This window comes from Palaemon carinicauda, chromosome 1, assembly GCF_036898095.1.
Source record: "Palaemon carinicauda isolate YSFRI2023 chromosome 1, ASM3689809v2, whole genome shotgun sequence".
NCBI lineage: Eukaryota > Metazoa > Arthropoda > Malacostraca > Decapoda > Palaemonidae > Palaemon > Palaemon carinicauda.
Genome location: NC_090725.1, coordinates 108,813,732 through 108,841,415, shown reverse-complemented (window position 1 = coordinate 108,841,415; position 27,684 = coordinate 108,813,732). Strand labels below are relative to the sequence as shown.

At 42.5% G+C, this 27,684-nt stretch overlaps 1 protein-coding gene across 1 annotated transcript in view; it reads left to right on the top strand.

Moving 5' to 3' along the window:
* LOC137653520 (fibrillin-1-like) overlaps positions 1–27,684 on the top strand; it is a 234,878-nt gene that overhangs the window by 171,396 nt on the left and 35,798 nt on the right. Inside the window, 7 exon segments of the mRNA XM_068387022.1 lie at positions 6,831–6,947; positions 8,659–8,787; positions 17,246–17,368; positions 17,803–17,925; positions 18,932–19,054; positions 20,950–21,072; positions 22,718–22,840. Of these exon segments, the coding sequence (XP_068243123.1) occupies positions 6,831–6,947; positions 8,659–8,787; positions 17,246–17,368; positions 17,803–17,925; positions 18,932–19,054; positions 20,950–21,072; positions 22,718–22,840 (861 nt within the window).

Here is a 27,684-nt window from a genome sequence, read left to right as displayed (position 1 = left end):
TGCAACAGGTTACGGAAAAGATGTCTAGGCACCTCTTGACACTTTTCAGCGCCGGTCTTCCAGGCGAAGTGTTCGATCCTTTGTGACGGATGTCGTGGAAGGGGATTCTCTCCCATCGATGCCTTTACTTATGCAAGTGTGAGATAACTTGTCCCCTGTCGGATCTCAACCTACTCCTGGGAACGCGGTTTGGGTCCTTCAGTCTCACGGGACCCTCGCCCTCACCATGGGAAAGGTGAGGTTAAGGTGTTTACCTCATCTTCTGATGACGCAGCGCACAGCAGAGGCTGGCGTCAAGCTTCCAGACCTCTTAGAGGAAAATGGATGCAGTAGATCAGCATCGGGCCTGGTTGTAGCCACTGAAGCAGTCTGGAGCGTTTTCCTTCTTCTGAAGAAGGTTCTCCTGCTAAACGTCCTGTTAGGACGTCGGATTCTGACATATGTCTAGTCCAGCCTGTTGCAGAACAAGTTCTTGAGTCTGGTATCACTTCGGTGCATGCTCCGCTGCCACCGTCAGACTGGTTGTTGTCTCCTGGACACTGCGCGTTACATGAGCAATGAAGAAGAGAGTTTGTGGTGGAAGTAACTTTTCCCGCTTTACCAAAAGTTAACCCGAACTGGAATATGCTGCAAGATATGCAGCAACAACACTCTTCTTTGATGCAAACGTATCAACCTACGGACAGCAAGAGAGTGGCGCGCCAAGATCCCGAGCGTCGGGAATCTTCGCAACTTGACGCTAAGCGTAGTAAGGCGGTTAGTCAAGAAGCGCTTGACGAGGGACAGCTTTCCAAGAGTCAAGCAATTGAACACGGCGCTGTACGACGGTATAAGGTTTCTGTGAAACGTGGAGACCCTGATCCACTTGATACTAAATGTCAGCGTCCAGGTGTGACGCCAAGCGACCAAATGTGACGACGATTGGCAAGCAGCTAAACTTGATGCCGAGCGTCAAGTTAGAAGTGACTTCGAACGGCAAGCACATGACGTTGAGCGTCAAGCAGAACGTGATGCCAAACGTCAAGCAGTCGGACGTGACGCCGAGCGTAAGAGCCTCTGACGTCATGATGACATCAGTCGTTCAGAGAGTCAAGATCGCGAGCGCATTATTTCCGATCGTAATGATCGCGAGCGACTTCTTTCCGAGCGTTGGATCAACGTGAAACATGATGATCCTGCACCTGTGGCTGACAGTAGTAGAGCCCGTAAGGAAGTCTCTACTTTAGTTAGTTTTATCAGGAAGAGATTGATGATCACCTTTCCATGGCTGACCTTTTTGAAGATTTCCCGGAGGGAGAAGAGACTAGTACCCTTCATCATTCAGTTGATCTTAAGAGGATTATGAAAATTTTTACGGAAGAATTTCCTGATCATTTTGTTCCTGTTGCTCAAGTTCCCCACCTTCGGAGTTTACCCTGTGGAAGGCAGCGAAGGCATCTCTTTTCACCAAGATGATTCTCTGTCATCGAAGAGAGCTTCAAGGATGTTGGGAGACTGGATGCAATCCAAAAAAGAAAAAGGCAAGACAGCCTTCTCTTTTCCTCCTGCTAGATTAGCCTCCAGGTCAAGCGTGTGGTATGAGACGGGAGAAATTCTCGGCTTGGGAGTTCCTGCCTCTGCCCAGGGAGTCTTTTCAAGCCTAGTAGACTCTCCTCGTCGGTTGGCCATGAGAAGGACCAAGATTCTGTGGTCTACTTCTGAAATCGATCATCTCCTCAAAGGCGTCTTCAGAGCCTTTGAGGTTTTCAACTTTCTGGATTGGACTCTGGGAGCCTTGGGGAAGAAAGTTTCAACCCTTAAGGATACTGACACTGATAGTATTATCCTGATCCTGTCTTGTATGGACAAAGCCGTTAGAGACGGCTCTTGAGTTGGCAGCCCTCTTTTCAGCTGGGGTTCTTTAGAAAAAGAGTACAAATGTGGTGTTTTCTTTCCATGGGGGTCACACCCTTTCAGGAGTCTGACTTGCTGTATGCACCACTTTCTCCATCTCTGTTTCCTCAGGAGTTAGTAAGAGAGGTTGCTTCTGCTTTGACCCAGGTCACTCAAGATTTAGTCTCTAAGACTGCAAGGAAGGTCCTACTGACTTCCTTTACTAGTAGCAAACCGATAAGAGACTCCATTCCCTCAGTTTTAACAGCCTTTTCGAGGGAAACCCGTCAATAGGGGTAGTTCCAGACCCGACGGGAGGAGAGCAAGGAGGAGAGGTTCCAGATCTGGGCGAAGCAGTCAGACTGCTTTCGCCTTCAGACAGCAGTAGGAGCTAGACTGAACAACCTCTTGCGAGCGTGGGGGAAAAGGAGAGCAGACCCTTGGTCTGTTCTTGTACTGAAGGAGGGATACAAGATTCCTTTCATTATGAAACCACCTTTAGTTTTAGATCCGGTAGATCTTTCTCCCAGATACAAAGAGGAGTCGAAGAGGCAGGCTATGCATCTCCAAATGTGTCTTGTTGGAGAAGAAAGGAGTAGAGAGGGTTCAAAACTTGCGGTCACCAGGGTTCTATAACCGCCTATTCCTGGTTCCCAAGAACTCTGGGGGATGGAGACCAGTCCTGGATGTAAGTGCACTCAATGACTTCGTTCAGAAGACAAAGTTCTCCAAGGAGACACCAAAGACTGTGCTAGCAGCAGTAAGAAAGGGTGACTGGATGGTCTCTTTAGACCTCCAGGACGCTTACTTTCGTATCCCCATTCATCCGAGTTTCAAGCGTTGCCTGAGGTTCGTTTACAGGAAGGAAGTCTTCCAGTATCGAGCCTTGTGTTTCGGCCTCAGCACCGCTCCTCTCATTTTCACGAAGCTAATGTTAAATGTAGCGAGCATACTGCACTCGAGAGGCATCAGGACAACTGGCTACTCAGAGCTCATTCCTTCAATCGCTGTCTGGAGGATCTGCAAATGACATTGAGATTGTCACAGGTACTGGGTCTTCTTGTAAACACAGAAAAGTCCCAACTGATTCCATCCCAGAAGATCCTTTATTTTGGGGATGGAGATTCACAGTAGCTTTTCGGGCTTTTCCGTCACCCTCGGGGGATGGAACAACCCCTCCTGAAACTTCGTACTTTTCTAGAGACAAGACTATGTTCTGTGATCCGAGTGGATGAGTTTGCTGGGAACCCTCTCCTCACTGGAGCAGTTTGTTTCCCTGGGAAGACTGAATCTCTGTCCTCTTCAATTTCACCTCAATCATCATTGGGACAAGGAAAAGAGCCTTGAGATGGAAAGCATTCCTCCTACGGAACCAGTAAGAAGTTGCCTCCAATGGTGGAATGATCCGGGCAAACTTCAGGAAGGCCTCTCACTGGAACACAGGAGCCCAGACCTTGTGTTGTTCCAATGCCTGGGATTCGGGGTGGGGAGCAACACTGGGCAAGTCGGAGATCTCGGGTCTGTGGACAAGAGATCGGGAGAGCCTCCACATCAACCAGGAGGAGCTGTTAGCAGTCCTGTTGGCTTCAAAGGTTTCGAAGGGTTGGTATGGAACAAAGTGGTGCAGGTCAATGCCAACAATACTACAGCATTGGCATACATAGCCAAACAGGGCGAAACGCACTCTAGGTCCCTTTACAAAACTGCAAAGGGTCTTCTCGTTTGGGCAAAGGAGAGGATTGTAACCCTCTTTACAAGGTTCATCCAAGGAGAAAAGAAAGTGATGGCAGACGGTCTCGGCAGGAGAAATCAAGTTCTGTCCACGGAATGGACATTGCATCAAGAGGTTTGCTAGAAACTTTGGCGGATTTGGGGTCGTCCGTCCATAGACCTGTTTGCAACCTCGAAAATGAAAAGGCTGGAGAGACAATGCTTCCCAGTTTCAGATCTCGAAGTGGTTCACAGAGGTACTACAATGGATGGTGGACATCCCAAGAAGCCTAACTCAAACAACCACACTTGGAAAGGCACCATCAAAACCTCCGAGGTCTACATCTAACTGCCTTCAGACTATCAAACTCGCAAGAGCTAGAGGATTTTTGAAGAGGGCAGCTAGGGCTATTGCTAGAGCAAGGAGGACTTCTACCATCAAAGTGTACCAGTCCAAGTGGAAGGTTTTTAGAGAATGGTGCAGTGTCAACTCAGTTTCCTCATCCAGTACCTCTTTGACTCAGATTGCTGACTTCCTTTTAGACCTTAGAAGAAAACGCAAGTTTTCTTCCTCTACCATCAAGGGGTACAGGAGTGTGTTAGCAGCAGTCTTCAGGCACAGGAACATGGACCTCTCAAATAATAAAGACCTACAGGATCTTCTCAAATCCTTTCAGACTTCTAAGGAGCGACAATGGGAATCACCAGCCTGGAACCTGGATGTTGTTTTTGAGGTTCCTCATGAGTGACAGGTTTGAACCCTTACACTGCTGCTTTTAAAGATCTCACTTTTCTTGGTTAGTCTGGCGACAGCTAAGAGTGTCAGTGAGGTTCATGATTTTAGCAAGAATATTGGCTTCAGAAACAGCAAAGCTTTCTGCTCCTTGCACCTTGGATTCCTTGCCAAGAACGAATGCCCTTCTCATCCATGGCCTAAGTCTTTCGAGATTCCGAACCTTTCTGATGTGGTTGGTGAAGAATTGGAGAAGGTCCTGTGCCCTGTAAGAGCACTGAAGTTCTATCTGGACAGAACTAAAGGATTACGAGGTAAGTCTGAAGCTCTTTGGTGTTTGGTCAAGAAGCCCTCGTTACCGATGTCAACTAAAGGATTACGAGGTAAGTCTGAAGCTCTTTGGTGTTTGGTCAAGAAGCCCTCGTTACCGATGTCAAAAAACGCCCTATCATTTTTTATCAGGCTCTTTATAAGAGAGGCTCACTCACACTGCGGTGAGGGAGACCGCAAACTGCTGAAAGTTAAGACGCATGAAGTTAGAGCTGTAGCTTTCAAGCAGAATCGATCTTTGCAGAGCATTTTGGACACAACCTTTTGGAGGAGTAAATCTGTGTTCGCCTCGCATTACTTAAAACTTGTCCAGACTCTTTATGAGGACTGCTACACTCTGGGACCATTCGTAGCAGCGAGTGCAGTAGTGGGGGAAGGTTCTACCACTACATTCCCTTAATCCTAGTACCCTTTTTCTTCTCTTGGAACTTTGTTTTTTATGGTTGTCTGTGGAGACTGGTCACCAGTCTTCCACAATCATTGATTTTAGTCAGGTGGTCAATTTTGTTCCTTGAGAGTGCCTGGAACAAGGGTGTTGGAGGAGGTCCTGTCAACATAGAGGTATTTACACCGGTTTGGCAGCTAGAGGTCTTCAGCCCCCTGGGTGGATCGCTGGATCTCATAAGAAAAGCAGACATAATGAGGCAGAGAATCAATGAAGTCTGCTTCCTTATCAGGTACGAACCCTTAAGTTTGTTTATTAACTCTAAAGTAAAAATTGCAACAATGTTGGCTCTCTCTGACCATCCACCAAGGGTGTCAACCAGCTATATTTATATAACCACCGGGTAAGTCTTGTGTTTAAAAATATTTTCATAAGATAAATTTTCGAACATACCCGGTGGTTATAGAAATTTAATTCCCACCCTCCCCTCTAGAGACCTATGGGTATGGAAGATCTGAGGAATCATGGAATGGTTCCAAGTACCTCGTGACAGAGGGCGCTGGTGGTACACCTGGCTACTCAATCTGCGATTGGCGCGAGTTTTGAATTTCTGCTGGACGTCAGGGACTAAAGCTATATTTATATAACCACCGGGTAAATACTGTATGTTCAAAAATTTATTTTATGAAAATATAATTTTACAATATTATAGTCTGGAAGGGTTTCAAAGATAGCATTTGATTTTTGAGACACTTACATACTTTCGTGGATAATTTCAGTCTACTAATCCTTCCTATTCAAATTTTTTCTTTAATAGAATTTCCATTTAGACCTGCTGATTGTCAAATGGGAATGGCTACTTTGCCAGCTATCATTTCCTTTTGTTTTTTCCAGATTTGGAAAGAAATTTAATGATAATCTGATCCATAATGCCAGGAGGCTAGGATCTTTAATTCATAGTGTTAGTAATACAGTATTTTAACTTTGGGAAGGGTTTTTCTTTATTATACAGTAGTTTAAAAAAGTTCTTTAGCTGGATTTTGGAGGAGCTGTTAAGTAAATAGCACCATTGTTCCTTTTCCATTAGTGTTTTGATATTCATATTAAAAATTTGATCTTTTGTAGGTAATTTTGATCATTGTCATTGCTAATTATGGTGAATCAATATTACCTATTACCACTACTAGTCAGTCCAGGTTGATGTGGGATTCCACTCATGAATCTTGTGTACGATTCATGAAAAAAACTAACTGAAAAATTTCCATACTTGGCTGAAGATTAGTGGGACATTCCTGCCGTATCTTTTCGATAGATAGCCTCCTTTTGCGAATAAAGTACTATTGTACACGTTAGATTGTATTTTTTGTCAAATCTCTTCCTTCATTTTGATGGGATTGCACATGAATTTTAAATAAGAAAAAATTTAATCTAATTCTGAATGATTATCCTTTCGTACATGAATTCATAGTTTCAGATTGGAAGCTATAATATAAATCTATTCTCTAAATACATTTACATATAGGTTGGAGTTAGGACTTCTAAACTGTTACTTTGTGTGGATGATTGTTGTAATTTCCTTGTATATAGTGAAGCTATAAATGTTTCCTCAGTTGTCATTTTATAGCTTTTGGGAAATGTAATATTATATTTGACCACTTTAAGTAGCATTGCTAATTGTCATAAGGTTGCTATCTAAAGCAACAGATTTTTATATTGCATTGCAAGTAAAGGTATATTAGTATTTGGTCTTTTAAAATGCTTAAAAAATATGTAGATATTAATTTGTTGATATTATTTCAGACATAAATGAATGTGCAGATGGACTCTGTCATCGCAATGCTGAATGTGTCAACACTTTGGGAAGTTACCTGTGCACTTGTAAACCAGGATATACTGGTGATGGAAAGATATGTTCTGGTAAGTGATAATCTTTAAAAGACCTTGTAAGATTCTTGATTCAGGAAGCATTGCTCTATTCAGTTTTGATATATTTACAGCTTGATATTGTCATATTGGAAGAAATCAACCTCTGGATAGAGCCGTTAGATAATACCTCTTCTTAGGTACCTTATTTGGGTAGAAATTAAAGAAAATCAGAATTGACAAAAGTAAAATTGGGGCATCCTGAAGAGGAGCCTCCTGAGGCACCAATAAGACAATCTTATGCTTTTTGTTTATTGGAGGACCCTAGAAGAGTTTCAATTAGCCAAAATATATGACATATTCCCCGTGAGGTAATTTAATTCTAGGAAACTTCTGTATAATGTGAATTTGATGATCCATTTAGGATAATTCACCATAGGAAGTAACTGGGAATACCCATACTCTAGATAAGATCATTGGAGAATGACCAGTAGAGCAGTAGAATAAATAATCTGGACATTGGCAAGAGATTTTATAGGCCAGTCAAATTGTAGAATAAGCAAAAACATGATGGTACTAAAAATTAGTCTTAGGCATTAATTAGGTACCAGTAGGATGCAACAGATGGTGGAATGGAGTCAAAATACATGAAAACTGTTGTGATAAATATTTATAGAACTACTAATGATGGAAACCCTCATAGAGCAGTAAGCATTGATGAAAAACTGGTAAGATAAGCAAGAAATGGGGCACTGCTACCATATGGTAAAGCAAATGTAGAATGAGGATCCCCTATTTAAAATTCTTGGGACTGAAAGTGTTGCTGATTTTGCATTCTTGAATATTTTTTATATATAATGGGACCTCTTGGGATGAGACTTGTCTTAACATGGTGTCCACTTACATTTAATGATATAGCTTGAATATATACCCCTAATCTAGTTTAAAATTCTTTAATCTTGGTATTCCTGTTCATTGTGATCAGGTAGGTGTAATGGGGTTGTAAAACAAGTAGCCTCTTGTGAAAGAAATTAAAAGGATTGCGGAAGGGAATTTTTTATTTTAATGTGGTCAGTTCTTTTTTTAGAATTCAAATTAATACAAAATATCACAGTATCTTACCATGCTTGTGGAGTCTTAAGCTTTCTGGTTGGTTAAACTCAACGGTAACTTGCTAACATGTACCATACATTTGAATATTCAAGATAAACCATAGCTAATAGTAATTATATATATTTGAAGTTTTTTTTACTTATGACTAAAATTTGTGAGGTTTAGGATTGTTTAATCTACAAAGTGCGTCTAGTTAACCCTTGTTAAGGTGTGAAAAGATTACTGCTGAGCTTTTGTACAGGTAATTGAATGAAGTCATTCTGACAAGCATATTAGACACAAGGATCGAGCTGTCATACAGATAATGGAATGAGCTCAATCTGACAGGCATATGAGACACATGGATCCTTCATATCCTGCATATGGACACCAAAATGTTTTAGGGTACGGTTGACTTGGTACCTAAACTCAATTTGAATATCTATTTTTTGTAATGAAATGCTAAAGATTTTTACATAACTACTGTCTCGGTTTGTTACTACAGTTTCAAGTTAACAGGTCCTTAAAGTGATAGTGGTATGTCTTTTTACTATCTTGTATGTTCATTTAATTAGCTGGTTTTACTATATGGAGTAATCTTTATTTTTGATAATTAAAAATATTTTCAATAATGTACTGTTTTAATTTAGGATATCATCACTTATATTTCTAGATGTGAACGAGTGCTTGGAAGGAATAGAAGTTACTGGTTGCGACAGTAATGCAAAATGCCAAAACTTTGAAGGAAGTTTCAAATGTTCATGTAACGCAGGATTTACTGGTGATGGAAAGATATGTTTTGGTAAGTGGCGATAGTTTGAACCATTACCCAAATGTCTTAATTTTTAGAATTATCCCTAAGCAATAGGGGAATAACTCCAGTGTGTTGAAATACCTTGTAACTTGGTTTGTATTATCTTTGATTACCGAACATGGGTCGAGGATAGCATGGTTGTCACCTCATAAGCACTAAAAGTTATCTAAATTAAATTTCTGGGCTCCACCTGTGCCACTCTGTGAAATGCTCCTTTTGCATAATTTCCAAGGTATATAACTGCTATGTATTACCAGAGAAAAAAGTTGCATAGGAATGCCAGGGTTGAACCCAGCTCGCTCACCTAAATAGGTGTCTGTATAATACTGGGGCGTGTTAAACCACAACCAGAGGTCTCGTGCATTTAGATATCTCCTCTTCAACATCCCTGTAACAGCGAGGTGCCGTTCAACACCCACCACTGAAAGCTACTACCACCATCTCAACCCACGCCAACTACGTCACTCCTTTTTATAGCATCACTACGACAGTTTGTTGTGCTTTTTTGGCTCTGTGTTTTCGGTGGTTTGCTCCTGTTCTAGTGCAAGATGTCGGATACCCAAGATTCCTCATCCAAGTTAAGTACTAGAGCTATGATTTTTGAGCTTCTGGAGGTAGCATTGCCCTTATTTTTATTATTTGAGTTTTCGTGCTTTCTCAGTTTCGATGGCCCCGCTACGCGGCGGCCATGTTGGCTTTGCTACCCCCTTGGCTCGTTCTTAACGCCTTGCAATTAGTCTTCTCTACTAATTGTTATTCGATTTGAAGCTGTTGCGCTGCAGTTTTTTACCGATTAACACTTTGCTATACTGATATTATATTGATAACGTATCGTAGCTATTTGAACTTAGGTTTTGGCTTACTTGCTACCCTTCGAGGCCGAGTACCTGGAAGGTTTTAGTTATCGCGTTATGGTGTTTTTTAATCTAGGATTTATTACTCATTACACCTAGATAAGAGTTACGCTATTAGTTCGAGTGGGACTCTCGCTTGGCAGTTTTTTATTCTAGTTTTTTGTTATCCTACCGATCAGCATCATACCTGATCTAGCCGTTGTTGGCCCCCCTGTCCAGCTCGGTACCTACCCGCACTGGAGGGCTCGGCTTTATTTATTCTTTCCCTGCCATTACCCCTGCGTCCCTCTCTTACTGCATTAATTTAGCTTTCGCATGCCTTATAACCTAGTTCTACATGTTACATTATTTTTACATTATTCTATTATCCTTATATGATCATTCCGTTTTTATCTCGTGGTTCTGTTTGGACAGATTGGTATTCCTGTCCACTCAAGGTCCCACGTGATCGCCTCGAGCCCCACCATTGGCCAGTTCTCACTGGCTCCTCCCCTCCCCTCTATTGGTGTATGCCACCCCATACCCTCATCCCCCTCAAGGGATACCTCACATCTATGAGACTTTGGAGTCTGCCGTTTTGTTTTACGGGTCGAGTCCTCTCGTTCCCCAGCCCCCGCTTACTCATCCCTTCCCCGGGATTCCTACTGACTCCTCCCCTTAGTCTGAGCCGTGAACAGCTATCGAGGTTATAGTCAAGTACGCTCACTTTACATGCCTTGTCGTAGCCGGGTTTTTCCCCTGCCGCCCTGATTGGCCATCGGTCGGCCGGGGAGATTTCGGTTGTGTATTGGGTATTCTTTCAGCGTGATTCCCTTTGTTTCATACCGTATCATGCTTGGGTCTTCTATCCTTCCTTATAAGGAATGGCTGCTATTATGTAGACTATTTGTTCGTGGGGTAATCACGTTAGAGCTTTTATTTAATTGTTTTTATTATGTTATTTATTGTCTCTGTTCGTTAAGGTCCTTGTGGCTGGCAGGGAGTCATTGAACTCCTCCCTCCCTCCCTTTTCGACCCCCCTACCCTGGTAGGCTGGTTGTGAACCCCCCCGGGTCTATCTCGGTTGTCTCCCCGTAGCCAACAGAAAGCATGTCATTATTACAATTTTATTCTATACTTCCCCGGTACCGACGGGATAGTATATCCACCTCTATGACAATACTATATTATTGAATGATCGTAGCTAAATTACGGATTTGTTTTAACATTATCAAGTAATTACTGCTTATGCTAAGTTTTTTCCTCCCCGATTACTATACCGGTTCGGAATGTTATTCTTAGTTTTTTATCCGGTTTTTTACCTGTTTATTTTTAGTACCCGGAGCACCCGGGTCCCCCTTAGGATACTAACCACCTATGGGATACTTATGTATCTTTATTTTTACAGGTGGTCCGCTGTCAGATGACAGCCTGCGCGGCCATGCTTCAGCAAGCGTGCGGCCATGACGTTTGCAGATCTCATGCCCACTGCGCTGTCCAGGTCGATGATCTGATTTTTTGGCATCCAGACAACTGCGTGGTCTGTTACAGGCTTGTCTCCACGCTTACTGCGGATTCGGTAGGTGTCCCTGTCGTTACTATCTATATTTCCTTCGGATTTAATCTCTGGGTTTTTCCTTGTTATTTCCATTGTAATCTCTGATTGAATTAAAACATTTAATCTCGGTCTACGTGTTTTTACACTTCCTTCGACGAAGTTACGTTGTTGTTAGTAACGATTTATTCTTTTTCAGAGCTCTCAGTCTTCTAAGACTTCTGCCTTGGCGACCCTTAAGATCTGGGTCGGCGGGTTCGCCCGAAATGTCAAGGCGAAGAAACCCTACGTCCTGTCGGAAGAAAAGTGTTCCCTCATTTACCCTAACGCCAAGACCTCGGCTGCGGTCCCCAAGGATGTGGCGGACCCCATCGTTGCTAAGATCGGCGTGGCTCTACTCCTGTCTGAAGACCACGAGGTGATGGGGGAGACGATCTTGGAGGACGTCGCGGCTATCAACCTTGACATCGAACCTATGGCTCTAGACAAGCCAGAGCTAGGTAGGGAGGTAGGTGAGGCAGGTGGGTCTCGGGCTAAGATTCCTCTCCTTAGCCCGACTTTTTCTACCTCTTCTGCTAATTCTTCCTTTCAGGGCTTCTCAGGGAAGCATGGGGCTGATGTCAGGCCACGTCCTGTTGTCCCTAAGGTTAAGTCTCTCCGTAGACCCCTAACGAAGACTCGCAGGTCTTCCAAATCCCCTAAACCTGTTAAGACTTCGTCTTCCAGAGGCCCCAAAGACTCGGCCGTAGCTGCTTCTTCCTCTCTTGGGTCGAGAGCGAAGACCGGCTTGAAAACTAAGACCCCGGAGGCTTCCTTCTATCCGGCAGCCTTCTCGAGCCAGTTGTTGGAACAAATTAGTTCCCTGGTGACGTCCCTCACTGAGAGGGTGCAAAACCAGGAGTCTCTCGTTGAGAGCCTCATGCGTTCAGGACTGCCTCAGCAACAACCGTATGTTATCCCGGTTGCCTCTAAGCTCCCGGAGTTTGTCAAAAGCAACCCGTGGAGAATGACCTTGCACACTCCCTTCAAGGATGGTATGTTAACCATCGAAGGATGTGGCACCCGGCTTATTCAAGATTTTGAATTCTACCCGCCGGGTCTCCAGTTCCCCTTCCCTGGTTTCGCATGCTTAACCGAGGAGGCACTTGTACGGTTGGATAAAGTTCCCAAAGAAACCGTGATCTACCCAAAAGAACAGGCTCAGTCCACCTGGGTCCGAACCCTGAACGAGTGGGAGTGTGTTAACACTATGCCAACGCCCCATAAAAGCTCCTACACGATGTTCGTGGTAGACGAGCAAACCCCCACTCAGTGTGTCACAAAGATGGACATCGCTCATCAGGCTATTAACGAGGACAAACCGTTACCACAACTGCGGGAATCGGATCTAACTTCCCTCCTGTTCCCGGGAGATCACGAGTGCTGGACCAACGCCCCAGCGACCTTCACAGCGGGTAAGCTAAGCGCTGACTGTGCCTCTACATAGTTCAGTGAGCGACTACCCAGGCTTCCAGAGTCCTTGATAAGTCTCGAGTTTGAAGCCCGTACGCGATTGAGTAGATCGATCAACTCTGCTACAATGGCTGAAATGACCTCTTTAATGTAATGTATGAAGAGGAACCCTTCTTTAAGGTTTTGACAAAGTCATTGCTTCAGACCTTGCTGTCTGATGCCTAAGACTTCCTTGCGGCCAGACGTCGTTGCTGTAAACACGTCCTGTCATGAGCCTAACAAGCTCATTAAAGCCCCAATCTGGGGCCCTGACTTATTCCCGGAGGATCTAGTCAATAATGTCTGCAGCGAGGCTGCCAGAGTCAATCAGAGCCTCAAGGTTCGGTGGAGCCTAGGCCCCAAACGCAAGTTCGAACCGGCCAGCAACCAATCTCGAGGTAGGAAGAGGCTGAGACCTTTCCAATCCTTCCAAAACTGGCAGTCACAACAATTAGTTCAGACCATCTCGGTAACGCAAGTGATTCAACCCTCCACTTCAAAAAGACAACCCCAACAGCAATGTGTCGGTTCCTCAGTCCCAGGTAGCAACTACCTCTTATGCTACTTCCCCTGCCTTTAACCCCAACTATGAAACCCAGGGTGCGTTCCATGGTTACCAACGCGCCAGAGGCTCTGGTGCGAGATGAACTTTTCGCAACAGAGGTAGTGGAAGGACCCTTTCTCGAGGCCGAGGATTCCGCGGAGGCCGAGGAGGTAAATCCGCAGCGAATCATTGAGAATTCTCGGGTGGGGGAAGACTTTACATCTTTCGAAACCGTTGGACGTTCAGCAATTGGGCTTTCAGCATAATTTCCAAAGGTCTGGGGTGTAGTTGGATAGAAGAGCCCCCTCCACCAACCAGTTTCCATCAACTTCCAACGGAGGAGCTAGTCTTATATGCAAACGATCTATTACAAAAGAATGCAATCAAAGAGGTAAATCATTTGAAATTTCAAGGTCGCTTGTTCAGCGTGCCAAAGGAAGACTCAGACAAGCGAAGAGTAATCTTGGACCTGTCTCATCTGAATTCTTACATTCAATGCGACAAGTTCCACATGCTAATAGTCTCTCGGGTGCGGACCTTGCTTCCCCGTGGGGCCGTCACCACCTCTATAGATCTTACAGATGCTTACTATCACGTTCAGATAGCAAAGCATTTTCGTCCGTTTCTAGGCTTCAAACTAGGCAACCAAGCTTATGCATTCAAAGTAATGCCATTCGGACTCAACATAGCACCCAAGATATTCACCAAACTGGCAGAGACGGTAATCCAAGAATTACGAACCCAAGGAATTCAAATAGTAGCTTACCTAGACGACTGGCTCATTTGGTCAAACAGTGATAAAATTCCTACAACAGTTGGGGTTCCAGTTTCAATGGCTGGGATTTCAATGGGATCTGCGTTCCCACACGCTACGTCTCCCAACAGCCAAGAGGACAGAATTAGCAAAGAACACAAGACGTTTTCTCAAGGACAAATTGACGTCCAGGAGAAATCAAGAGAGAATCCTGGGTGCCCTCCAGTTTGCCTCGGTAACAGATATAGTACTGAAGGCCAAACTGAAAGACATAAACCGAGTATGGCGCTCCAGGGCAACCAGGAAATATTGAGACAAAAGAGCTCGACTTCCACCAATTCTGAGAAAGAGACTTCGGCCATGGACAAAGGTCAAAAGTCTGGCAAAGTCAGTTCCCTTACAATACCAGTCTCCAAGACTCGTCATTCACACAGACGCCTCCTTAACAGGCTGGGGGGGGGGGGGGGGATACTCCCAGTACAGGAAGGTCCAAGGACTATGGTCGACAGTATTCCGACAACTTCATATCAGTGTCCTAGTCCATGGCGGTACGTATTCCCAACTCTAAAACGACTGACCCCAGACAAGAACCAACATACAAGATTGGTTCTAGACAGCAAAGTCATAGTCCACTGCATAAACAGAGGAGGCTCCAAGTCAGCCCACATAAATCATGTCATGTTAGCAATATTTTCCATGGCAGCATCGAACTAGTGGCATCTGTCGGCAGTCCATCTAGCGGGGGTGCGGAATGTAGTGGCGGACGCACTTTCGAGGACAACTCCGCTGGAGTCGGAGTGGTCACTGGACCTAAAATCATTCAAATGGATTTTATCCATTTATCTCAGTTCCCGGGTCTCTAGATAGACCTGTTTGCAACAGTCCAACCACAAACTAGAGTGCTACGTAGCCCCCAACCTGGACCCTCGGGCTTACGCCACAGATGCAATGTCATTGGACTGGAACACTTGGGAGAGAATTTATTTATTCCAACCAATAAATCTGTTGATGAAAGTGTTAGACAAACTCAGAACTTTCAAAGGCCAGGTTGCTCTAGTAGCCCCCAACTGGCCCAAGAGCAACTGGTTTCCCCTGCTGGTGGAACTGGGTCTCCACCCTTGGCAGATACCCAATCCAATACTAACTCAAGTAGTACAAACTCGCAATGTGTAAGCTTCCTCAAAAATTCAGAGTGCCCTAACTTTATGGACTTTATGAAATTTACAGCTCAGAGAGCTGCAGATATTGATCCTCAAAATACCTTATTTTTAGAATTGGATAAAAGAGAATCCACCCTTCGACAGTATGATTCGGCTGTTAAGAAACTCGCAAGTTTTTAAGGGACTCAAAGGTTGAGATGATGACTATGAATCTGACAGTAACCTTTTTTAGAATTCTATTTGAATCAGGCCTAGCGGCCAGTACTATTACTACAATTAAATCTGCCTTGAAAAAGATTTTCCAAATTGGTTTTAATATTGACCTTACAGATTCATACTTCTCATCAATCCCGAGAGCCTGCGCCAGATTGAAACCATCAACTTGCCCTAGCTCAGTTTCCTGGTTTCTGAATGATGTACTTAAATTGACTTCTGACGCTCTTAACGAGACTTGTAATTACATTCCATTATTAAGGAAAACCTTGTTCCTAATGAGCCTAGCTTCTGGCGCCAGAATATCAGAACTATCAGCCTTGACTAGAGATCCAGGTCATATTGAATTTCTCTCGTCAGGGCAAGTCCTACTTTCCCCTGACAAAAGGTTCTTAGCGAAAAATGAGGACCCCCAGAACAGATGGTCCCCCTGGAAGATTGTTCCACTTCCTCAGGATCCATCTTTATGTCCAGTAAACACACTGAAAGCCTATTTACATAGAACTTCCATTAAGTCCTCAGGGCCCTTATTCATTAGAGAAAATGGAGGAACCATCACCCTGAAAGGAATCAGACAGCAGATTCTGTATTTCATTAAACAGGCTAACCCTGAATCATTCCCTCACGTTCATGATATAAGAGCCGTAGCTACATCTATTAATTACTTTCACCATATGAATTTTGATGAACTTACGAAATATACAGGCTGGAATTCTCCAACAGTTTTTAAACGCCACTATTTAAAACCTTTGGAAGCCCTAAAATTTGCTAAAGTGGCAGCAGGGAATGTGGTTCCTCCTGAAAGTAATGATTCATAATAAAGGTCTTGCTCTATCCTCCTTCCTTCTACCTACCTTACTTATTGTCCCTACTTTAGTTTTGGTTTTGTTTTTCACCTGAGCTGTACCCTTATGGTGCACTCTTATTTTGTCATGTCTGTAAATAGCCTTACTCTCCCACGAGTTTAATTTTGTTTGTATTTAGCCTCAGGATTGTAAATTATCATTTGATCTCAGTTTATTATTTTACATTGCATTTTCTTTGTCCTTTCATAGTTTGGAAGTTTTGCTGCAATTTGTTAACTTATCCTTCTATCCTTCCTTATAAGGAATGGTTCATTCACTGGATTTCTTAGTATCCTTGTTTACTATTTGTATTAAACCATGTTTTTTATATTTTGTCTTTAATTTGCTATCCCCTCAGGTGTTAGTTCCAAGTTTTGGGACCATTTCTCGTACTATTTCACGGAGCGTCACAGAAGAGGGATTTTGACGAAGGAAAAATCTATTTCTGGGCGAGAGACCTGTGCCGCCCAGTGAACCCACCTTCTATTTCCCTCCCAGAATGGGCCCAAACATGGGTGCTATGAGGAGTGACGTAATTGGCGTGGGTTGAGATGGTGGTAGTAGCTTTCAGTGGTGGGTGTTGAACGGCACCTCGCTGTTACAGGGATGTTGAAGAGGAGATATCTAAATGGCACGAGACCTCTGGTTGTGGTTTAACACGCCCCAGTATTATACCGACACCTATTTAGGTGAGCGAGCTGGGTTCAACCCTGGCATTCCTATGCAACTTTTTTCTCTGGTAATACATAGCAGTTATATACCTTAGAAATGATGCAAAAGGAGCATTTCACTGGGCGGCACAGGTCTCTCGCCCAGAAATATTTTTTTCCTTCGTCAAAATCCCTTTAATTTGTCTATTGCATTTTTGATATTGGAGAATTTTGATGACAAAAATTGCTGAAATATAACTCAATTTTCTAATTACAGTATTTATAGAAGCCAGTTTGAAAAAATGGCTTTTATTTTAACATTGTCATTTATTGAAGATGACCTCTCATAACTGTTGTATCATTGACTACTATAAAGTTTGTAAATATTAGAGATTTTACAGATGTCAATGAGTGCCAGGAAGGGACTGCCAACTGTCACCCTAATGCCTACTGTATAAACACTGTGGGAAATTACAAATGCACATGTAGGCCTGGTTTCACTGGAGATGGAAGTAATTGCTTTGGTAAGTGATGGACTATTCTTCGAATTGTATACTGTACTTATATGCATGACTATTATTAAAATTGTGTATTTATAAAACATTTAGCATAAATGTTGTAAGGAATATGTAAATGTAAATGGAAGTATTCATGTTATTGAAGGAGAGGGAATATAATGTAGCATTGATATCAGGTTATGTGGCGTGCTTATCATATTGTTTTTATGATATGCAGTTGGTCTTGCCTGTAGCCTACCACTGTTCACAGGTCCTCCAGTGTATTGTTTATATTATTTCCACTTACATGGCTCAAGAACTTATGCAAGTTTCAGTTAAAACCTTGATGAAAACCCTAATTACTTATGTTTAATGATAATGAACAGTAAGCATTGTGTTGTCTTGTGATACACTGCATTTACTCGCATCAAATGTGTTATTGAAGGAGAAATTATTTTCAGATATTGACGAATGTGTTGAAAGATTAAATAAGTGTCCCCCAAATTCCATTTGTACAAACACTATTGGGAGCTTTGATTGCAAGTGTCCGCCAGGTTTTACTGGAGATGGAATTAATTGCTTTGGTAAGTATAGTTCTCCATCATTTGCAAATTTAGTTTACTTAATTATATTTAATTGATTACAATAGATATTTATTGATATTCATTTAAACCATGAAAATATTCAGTTTTTATTGAATCTTGGATATTTGATTTACTATCCAGAAAACGAGTGAAGTCGGTGGGAAATTAATAATTGCCAAAATATTTGCTAATGTATCCTTTGCATATCAAATCTTTTGAAGTTCCAGCCACATCTGAATGGTGTTACAATGTCTCTTCAGCAGATTCTATTTTTCATTAGTGAATTGTTGGTTATAGACGTCAATATATTTGTTTTAATATTCGATTGTGGAAACTAGGCTAGATATGAAAGCTGAATGTGGCTTTAAAAGCTTATTCATTCTACTACAAAATTCTTATAATTTAGATAATGATCTAGAGAGCCAACTTCACCTTACATCATCCATAACTAGTCCACAGCCGACCAAAGGCCTAACATATCCTTCCACTCACATCGGTTTCTTTCTTGTCCAATTTTCACAAGCAAATTTTCTTGGTTCATCATTCCATTCTTTTCTTTTATCCCTCGCTTAGTTTGCAATCTCAGGGACCCATTCTGTTATTCTTATTGTCCATTACCTATCGTTCTCATTTTGTCTTGCCCATGTCTGTTTCCTTTTCTTTCGTATCGTTAGAATATTCTGTAGTTTGCTCTTGTCTTCATGTTACTTTTTTTTTTCTTTTTTTTTTTTAACAAGCTTATGTTCTAAAACTTTAAGGCTTAAAGTTTCTGATACACAAGTTAATACTGGTAGGCCCATTGATTGAATATTTTACATTTTAGAGAAAAAGGCATTTTAATTTTTATAATCTCATTTTGTATGTGTATACCAATAATATATGGGGAGGTAGATGTAAATTTGAATGTCTTTCAGCCTATTCTTGAAATATTTTTGGTATAATGAATAATTTTCTCATTTATATAATTATTTTGGGATTTATATGGTAATTGATTTTTTTATTTCAGAAATAAATGAATGTTTAGAAGGAAGAGACAACTGCCATGTTAATGCTGCATGCATCAATGTCCAAGGTAGCTTTAAATGCCTCTGTAATTCAGGTTACACAGGCGATGGAATATCATGTTTTGGTAAGTTTTTTCCAATTTTTTTTCGTAATAAGGGTTGTTTTTTTACATGAACATTAATGATCTATTCTATTGATAGTAAAATGTTTAGTATATGGATGGATGTTACTGAAGTGTTAAAAGAACATAATAGTTGTTTGAAACTAAATCGGTCTTCAGAATTGCAATTGTAGGCATTTATTTTATACACCTTTGTTTTCCGTATATTCTAAACTGTAGCGTTTGACTGGATTATTTTGCCTTGCCATAATGAACTTTCATTCATGATTTGCATTTTCTTTATCAACTTAGTTTTCTAATAGTGACATATATTGTTACTTGAATTTCCATAAGCTGGGATTTTGATATATTTTAAGATCTATCCTTTATTAATCGGTAACCGACCAAAGTTTTGTACCCAAATATTTTTCAACCGTGGTAGCAAGAATTTCATAGTTTCCCTTTATTATTAATAGCCTTTGGTTCAGTGTTGTGGTCCAATTCAACATATATTTTTATCCCCTTTTTGTTGGTGTATCCAGAAAAGATGATGAAGCTTTGATATTTCTTGATGGGAGTTCATAGAAACCATCAAGGTAAAACTAAATTAGTTTTCTTAATCCCTCTTAGAGATGTTTATTGCATAAAAATGCAGTTGATTATTTTATCATTGCTAATATTGTATTATAAACATTTGTGTTTTTAAGCCTTATTTTTACAATGCTATAGTATTTTTCAGGATTGAAATTAAGACCTAGTGAAAGTTTCTTAAAATATATGGGTTAATATTTTATAGAACGAAAACAATTTCGGTTTTTTGGTGCCATGCCCATATTTAGTTAGTTGATCAGTATTTTATTTTTTTACTAGAAAAGGTATGGCAGCTCATATATAGGCACTGTGAAACTGCAGCACCCCGTTTTCACTTTATATCATCAATAACCTTCAAAACATTAATTTTTTTTAACTTCTTTGAATGTGATAGCGTGGAATTTCTTTTTCATACTTTTAGCTATTCTATTTAATTTCTTTTTAAGGTTCTTTTCCATTTATTTTTTCAGTTCTCTTGATAATTCCCATGGCTCTTGTAAGAGGCAGAATACTGCTTTTCAACACTGAAAAAAAAAAAATTCTAAAAAACACTATGAATTCAGAAAGACTACAATAAATGCACTTGCAATGCCTTAGATGGAGAAAAATTTCTTCTGGATGTCGTCCAGAGATGGAGAAAATTGATATATTTGTGCAAATTAAAGAGAAGAACTTTTGCTTGTAACTGAATGAATGAAGCTTGAACAGGAACAGTTTAGGTTATAGTAAGAAAAAAAAATTTATTACCTCTGCCAACAAAGTTGGAAGGAGGATATCTTTCACCCCGTGTTTGTGTTTTTCTGAACAGCTTCCTGGCCACCATTTTAATTGTAGATCAATGAAACTTGCTGGGATTAACTTACTAAAAAGCTAGACATTATTTAAGCTTGGGAAGGTCGAAACCAATTCAGGTAATCAGCCATAAGTTTAGACGTCGTTGTCATGAGACTTCAAAGTAGATTCGTATTTGAGTGTATGAAAATCCACACCAATTAATACATGTTGAGGTCAAGGTTGAGCAAAGGGTCGAGAAATAAGCTGCCGCGGCGGAGTTCTATGCTCTGAGTGCCCATTTAGTTTTTTAGGATTCTATAAAGTTTTTGAATAAATTTTCTTGAACCTATTTATTTCCTTCAAAATAAAGGCTATAGATTTTCTGGAACAGTGCCTCCACCAATTTTAGCCATGAGCCACCACTGCTTGAAAAGGTAGTTTTTTTTTTATTTGCATCATATCAGTCATTATTTTTCATTGTATCTGTTTTGATTGCCTGGTTGATACATATATATTCTACTTTAGATAAGTGAGTCTACCATGTCCCTTCTCAGATATAAATGAATGTTTGGAAGACATTGATGACTGTGATGCTGCAGCCCAATGTATTAATACAGAGGGTGGTTACAATTGTTTATGCAAGCCTGGCTACACAGGAGATGGAAGGAGATGTAGTGGTAAGTGCCTGATCTTTTTATTCACTTCCCTTTAGACAAATATCTTAACTATTCAGTCATCAAATTAGTGTTATTTTTTTGTTTTTTTTTTTGTCGAAATACTTATACATTGCTCCAGTTTGGATTAAAGTTAGGCTTGTGATTATCAATTTTGTCCTAAAAATAATTTGAGGTAGAATAATAGGCTTTACCAAGTAATTTGTCATTTTGCAGTTTTACTTTCAATAATTAATTACAGATGTTTAATCGGAAGGTCCCCATATAAACCTTGAAGTGAAGTAGGATCATTCCCACTATTTGCCTATTAATGCTATACTGTGTACAAAGCTTTGGTCTATTCAATCGTCAATTTTTTGTCGTTCGAGGTGTTTGTACTTGTCTGTCTATTCTCTTGTAACCAGGTTTTTTATGTTTGTAATGTTCTTGTTTAGAGAAAGCTTGAACACACTTGTCCAGAATTCTTTGACTGTCTGCATTCTTCAGCAAAACTGCTTTTTTATGATGCAAGATTTGTCTTAAACACCTGTCTACTTAATAAGTTCTTGATTAAACCTATGGTACAGTAAACTTTCCCTAATATCAGAGGTTTTAATGAAAATTATCAGATAAGTTGTGATCTTTTTAAATTATAGATGGCAGATCCCCAACAAACATGTCAGTGTAGCAGACACAATTGAAAAAAGTAAATCCTTTGGAAACTATTTGTTACATAACTCAAGAATCTAATGGGAAATGTTACTGTCATCACTCATCTTGAGTCTTCTAAAACTTTTTCCTCATCATTGGGATAAGACACCTGGGTAATTCCTTGAGCTAAGATATCACAATTTAAAGCCTATTTCTGTTAATTCTTGCTAGAACCATAGGTCACTATCAGCAATTTCATTTTGACCACCACTATTTTCATCTAAAATCTGGGTCATTTTTAGTTCGTGAGCCAATGACTGAATGACATTACTCATGGCTTATCTGGAGGGAAAGTAGGACCATATACTAAAGCAAACTTTGTGCACCCAACTTCTGAGAGTGGTTTGGAATGAAAGACTCGCTTTACTCGTTCACTATTTTTTAAGTGGAGAATCTTGCGCTTCTCGAGTATTAAAAACTCGACTAGTAAATCTCTAAATAGATTTCATTCATAAAATTTGTGGATTTAAATATACTGCATAATATAGCCAATACGAGACATTACAGATTACCACCATACACAAACTGTAATTTATACATTTTTGTGACTGTATCATACAAATTTGATTATAATTCATGGAATGGGCCATATTTGAATGGAGGGACTGCCTGTGTTGTGTCTGTATCATTCATTGTGATAGTTATATTTCAGACAACTGTTAGCTGTTGTAGTCTTCATGTTAAAGGTTGTCAGTTGCAATTTAGTTTACAAGTATTTGCTTGATAGTTTTTATATCATTGACATTCTTTTTATATAAGTTGTAAGAAAATAATTTTTCTGAAATTTTGTAATCTCTTATCTACATTGAAATGTATAAGAAAATTTAGTTTTGATGATACTTGCTTCCCTTGTACAAAATTGCACTTCTTTATATCAAATGATGCAATATATATTAGTTGGAAACCAAGTATGATTGAACTGGTAGTTTTGTATATGATTTGGTTTATTATATTTCAGATGTCAATGAGTGCTTGGAAGGAACAAGTGTGTGCAGTAGGAATGCGGTATGTATTAACATAGGAGGAAGTTACAGATGTGTCTGCAAAACAGGATATACTGGCGATGGAAAAGTATGCTCGGGTAAGCTATGCTTCAAGTTTTCTTTTGGCTAAAGCCATTTTTTCATTACAAATTTATTTTAATTGGTCAAGGGTGATAGCAGAATCTAATTTTTTAAAATCGCTTAAGGGTGACGCAAGCATCTCAATTTTTTATTAATCACTTAAGGGTAAAGAGGCAAGGGACTGTGCAATGTCCTTGTGATCAACCATATTTTATATGGTCAGTGGAAAAGGCCCTTCTCCACCCAAGCTATCTCAAGGGAAAGCCAAACATTGGCTGCAAATTATCAAGCTGGTAGATCTATTGGCTCTCCTATAATCTCTTCCCTAATTCACAGGGATGGCTAGTGTTGTGGACACCAGTAAAAAAAGTTTCGGTCTGCAAGGGTCTTGAACTTAAGAACCCAAATTTTGTTTGTAATCATCTACTATGCTACCTCAGTATTTGATCCTAATTGAGAAATTGCTTTAATTTTGAAGATTTTTATATTTACTTACTTACTTTACTTTGATGGATGCTTTTCCGGTCCCATGCAGCAGGGGAACCCCACTCTGTACAGGACCTCCACTATCGTTTTACCTTATTCGTTCAGAGTACTTAAAGTTTCATGTCTTGTATTCCTCATTTACTGTTTAATCGTCACTGTCAAAAGCCTCATGAAATAAGAAAGTCTTCAGTTTTCTCTTGAAAGCCTTAATGTCTTCAATCATTCGAATGTTTCGTGGGAGCTTATTATATAATCTCGGGGCCGCTTATTTAAAGGCTCTGGCGCCTACAGTAGACATATATCTAGGTTCCAACAATTTGAAGCAATCTGTAACTATTCTCGTGTCGACACGATTTGTTGGCTGCGCAATATGTAGCAATTCTCTTAAGTATTTTGGATGCCCGGTTCTGATAATTTGGTGGGTTATTGTACATATTTTAAATTCAATCCTCACTTTATTCGGCAGCCAGTGTAAATCAATTAGTTTAGGGGTCTGGAATTGTTGCAAGATAGCAAAAGTTTGGATCCTAAGTAAGCTCTTTACAAACTTTGGCTACCTTACGTTGTGAAAAATGATTTGTTCCGACACAAATACAAACCTTCGCTATTTATTAGGGTATTACTTCTGGCAACGCTGAAAACCAGTCCAAACAATTTTAGTGAGGGATAATTACCCCATCCACTAGTTAGCGGGAGGGGTTTGGGGGTAGACTAGCTACCCCGCTCGCTCATCTGTCAGTTGAGTAACCACTTTTACTTTAGGCTCGGTAGAGTGTAGACGTGCCGTCTCTCTCTCCCATTAACAAGCTGCATTGACTATATTACTTTTTCTTTTTCTTTTGTGTGTCGGTGTGTGTATGGTTATTGTTCCGCTATGCGGACATGTCCTGGGATTGAGGGCCGCTGCTGCGGCACCTACATGTCGTCCTTGTAGACAGACCCACATCCTTTATGCCCGGCATGCCGGGGAACTTGGTGTTCGCGGGACAACACCTGTTCCGAGTGTAGGGAGTGGCCTGCCTCCCAGTGGGAGAGGTTTGCGCGTAAGAAGAAGTCTAAACGCGAATCTTCGCTTTCGGAGTCTTCCTCGAAATTAGATAAATCGCTGGCTTCTGCTTCCTCTACGCCCAAATTTCTGCCCGAAGCTAATCCTCGACCAGGCCCCTCCGTGGTACGGTCGAGCAGTAGCGCAGGGCTTGTGACTCCAGATCAACCCTGGGGGATAGACAAGGATGACGGCTTCCCTAGTGAGTCGGCTCCATCTCTTCCCCCAGAGAGCACCTGTTCCTTGCCAGACCTTGGGTCTTATTCAGACACCGAGGAGTTGACTAACCCACCAGGGGCGGTAGCAGGGCTCTCTCTAAGGCGGGCTTCCCCTTCGGGGGAACATCTCTCGTTCGCGAGAGAAGGTTGCCTCTGTGCATCGGCAATCTCCTTGCGCTTTAGGTTCTCCTCCAGGGGCGGAAAGAGAACCTTGTTATAAGCGTAGTTCTCCTTCAGGCGAACTTTCCTCCCCTGCGGAGGATTTATGTCTATCCTAATCAGCCTCCCCCTCGGGTGGAGTCTGTTGTACGTTCCTCTCCGGAGGTTCGTAGAGTGGAGGGGTGTGTAAACCCCCTCCACCCCGGGCGTTCTCCTTGGGCTGTGAGGAGACGTCTTTTTGAACCTGATGGTTCTCCTCACGTTGACCCTTCGTGGTCTCGTGACGATCACCCTTCGGGCTGGCGTGATCGTGAGTCTTCGGAGTCTAGTCATGTTGATCCCGTGGGTTCTCATGACAGCAGGAGTCTTTCGGGTCTCCGTCGCGCTGAACCTTCAGGCTCTCGGGACTTGAAACCTTTGGGTTTCTGTAACGCTGAACCCTCGGGCTCTCGTAACGACGGTAACATTGAACCTCTGGGTTCTCGTGACAGAGGAACCTAGATTCCTCATTTCGCTGACCCTTCGGGGTTTTGTAACGAGTTACGCTGAATCCTTGGGCTCTAGTAACTCTAGTCGCGCTAACACTTCGGTGTTTCATGCCAGAGAAACTGGTTTCTCGTTGCGTTGCTCCGAGTTCGCGCGACACAATTCACGCTGAACTTTCGGGTTCTCGTGACCAGTGTCATTCTTAATATGACAGTTTTTAAACTCTCGTTGTGTTGATCGTTCGCGCTCACCCAACACAAGCTATCGTGAACCTTCGGGTGAGCGTAGCAGTGAGTTCTCTCATCAACCTGAGCGCCCTCGAGCGCACGACCATGTTGGCGCGCACGACCGCCTTGGCGCCCGCAAACAAAATGGCCATCATGGCACACAGGTTCATTCTATGGCGCGCCATATGCACGAATAGCCTGTTGCTCACCATGTGCGCGAATAACACACTGCGCGCCATGGGCACGAGCGACCTTATGCGCGCCAGGTTCGCAAATAACCTCATGCGCTCCAGGAGGGCAAAAAAGGTGCGCGCAATCGGGAGAGGTGCGCGCGAGCTCCCTTCTTCCTACTAACAGTTCGGCGCAAGAGCGCACGACCATCTTGGCCCTCACAATCTCTCTCTCGAGCCCCTTGGGCCTCAACAGAGACAACGGCGACCGAGCCCAGATCCTATCCCTAAGGGTAGGGCTGTGCCTATCTTGCCTGTAGGGAAGCCTCCATCAGACAAGAGGGTTAGGGATCCTGCCCAGGTTCCTAAACCCAGGGAGCAGTCCTTTCCTAAGGACCTTCCCCCTAGTTCCACAGGAACCCGTGACCCCCCGTGGCTTAGCAACTTAATGTAATGCGCCAAGCCATGAAGGGAGTCTTTCCCCGCTCCCAGTCCTTAGGTGATACACCTAGGATTCCCTTGTCGCCTCCTCTTCCCGGGGTCCTCTCCTCTCCTGATCCTAGGAGGTGGTCGGAAGTTCTCGCACGGGCGGGCCCCTCAGGCAAGGGGAGACTATCATCCCCTTGCAAAAGACTTCTGGAAGAGATTAGGCATGAACCTCAGGGTAGCCCCCAGAGTTCAAGACGCCACAGGCCAGGCCAAAAGGGGAAAGGAAAAGGATTCGTCCTTCAGCCCCCAAGGAGGAGAGTTACTTACTATGGAGACTCCTTCCCTTCTTTACCGGTCAAGATAGTGTCTAATGAGGCACGACCTGCGACCGGAGGGGATTCACCCCGTACGGCAATGGACTTACATTCCACCCATAAGCCGACGGAGTCCTCTATGCCCTTGGGGACAGAGGATCTCCGGCCTCGTAGGAGGGAACTGAAGGATTGATTCACCATCCCCAAATCCTCGGCCAGGCTTCCTTCCTCTCTGCCTCCCCGGCAGCCGAAAGCAAGCACTCCCCGGTAGTCTCCCTATCCCCAATCTGTACAGTTGACGACTTCGACCCACGCCGGGCTCCTATGGATGAGAGCTTTGATGTGGAAGGGCAGAGCGATCTCGAGGACAACGCTCTGCCAGCAGCTGCTAGCCCTAAGCTTACCGAGGATGAGAGGAAGGAGTCTGAACACGCCTTCTGGCTGGTCCTAGCCTGCATCCGTTCCTTCAATGGACTTCCAGATCCATCGGCAGCCCTTCTAGAAGGAAAAGAAACGGTCCTTGACCAGTTCTGACACTCGGAAACCTCATAGGACCAGTGCAGCTTTGCCCTGGTCAAAGGGGTTGAGTGCCAAACAGAAGGCTGTGTCCCAGGCAACTGATTCCACCTCTTATCTCGGCTCCAACTCTAACTCCAAGCTCTTACCACCTCCGTATGTGTTTCAGAGGAGGTACTACGAGATCCTCGGAGAATCTCTCCCAACGATGCCTCTCAACCACTCTATAGAGTCACTCTCGAAGGCCACCCCCGTCGAGAAACTTAGGAGACTTCCTGTCTCCTTTTCGGCCTCTGAAATCCTAAACCAGGAAAAGGTGGTGAAGTACGCCATGCAGGCTACTTCGTGGCTGGATTTCTGGTTAGGATCCTTAGGACAACTGATGCGGTCTAAAGACCGGTCTCGGGAGTCCTCCAGGAAGTCTTTGGAGACTTTCCTTTTGTCCGGCACTTGGGCCACCGAGTTCCTCTCTCATCAGGTAGTGAACCTTTGGGCCAACACTATCCTGAAGAGGATAGATGCCGTCATAGGCAAGCTCTATAGACATCTCCCTCAGGCCGAAGTAGCGAAATCTGATAAATGCTCCTTTCGAGGGCAATTCTTTGTTCCATCCCTAGGATGTTGAACGGGTGGCAGAGAGGTGGAGGAAGTCCAGTCAGGACTCCCTCATCCAAAAGGTCTTAACAGCTAGACCTTACCTCTCTCTGCCACAGCGGAAAGCACAGCAGAACCCGCAGCCGAAAAGAGCTAGAGACCCAATACAGCAGGGTAAAAGGGGTGCAAAGCAGGCCTTTCACAGCAAAAAATCCTA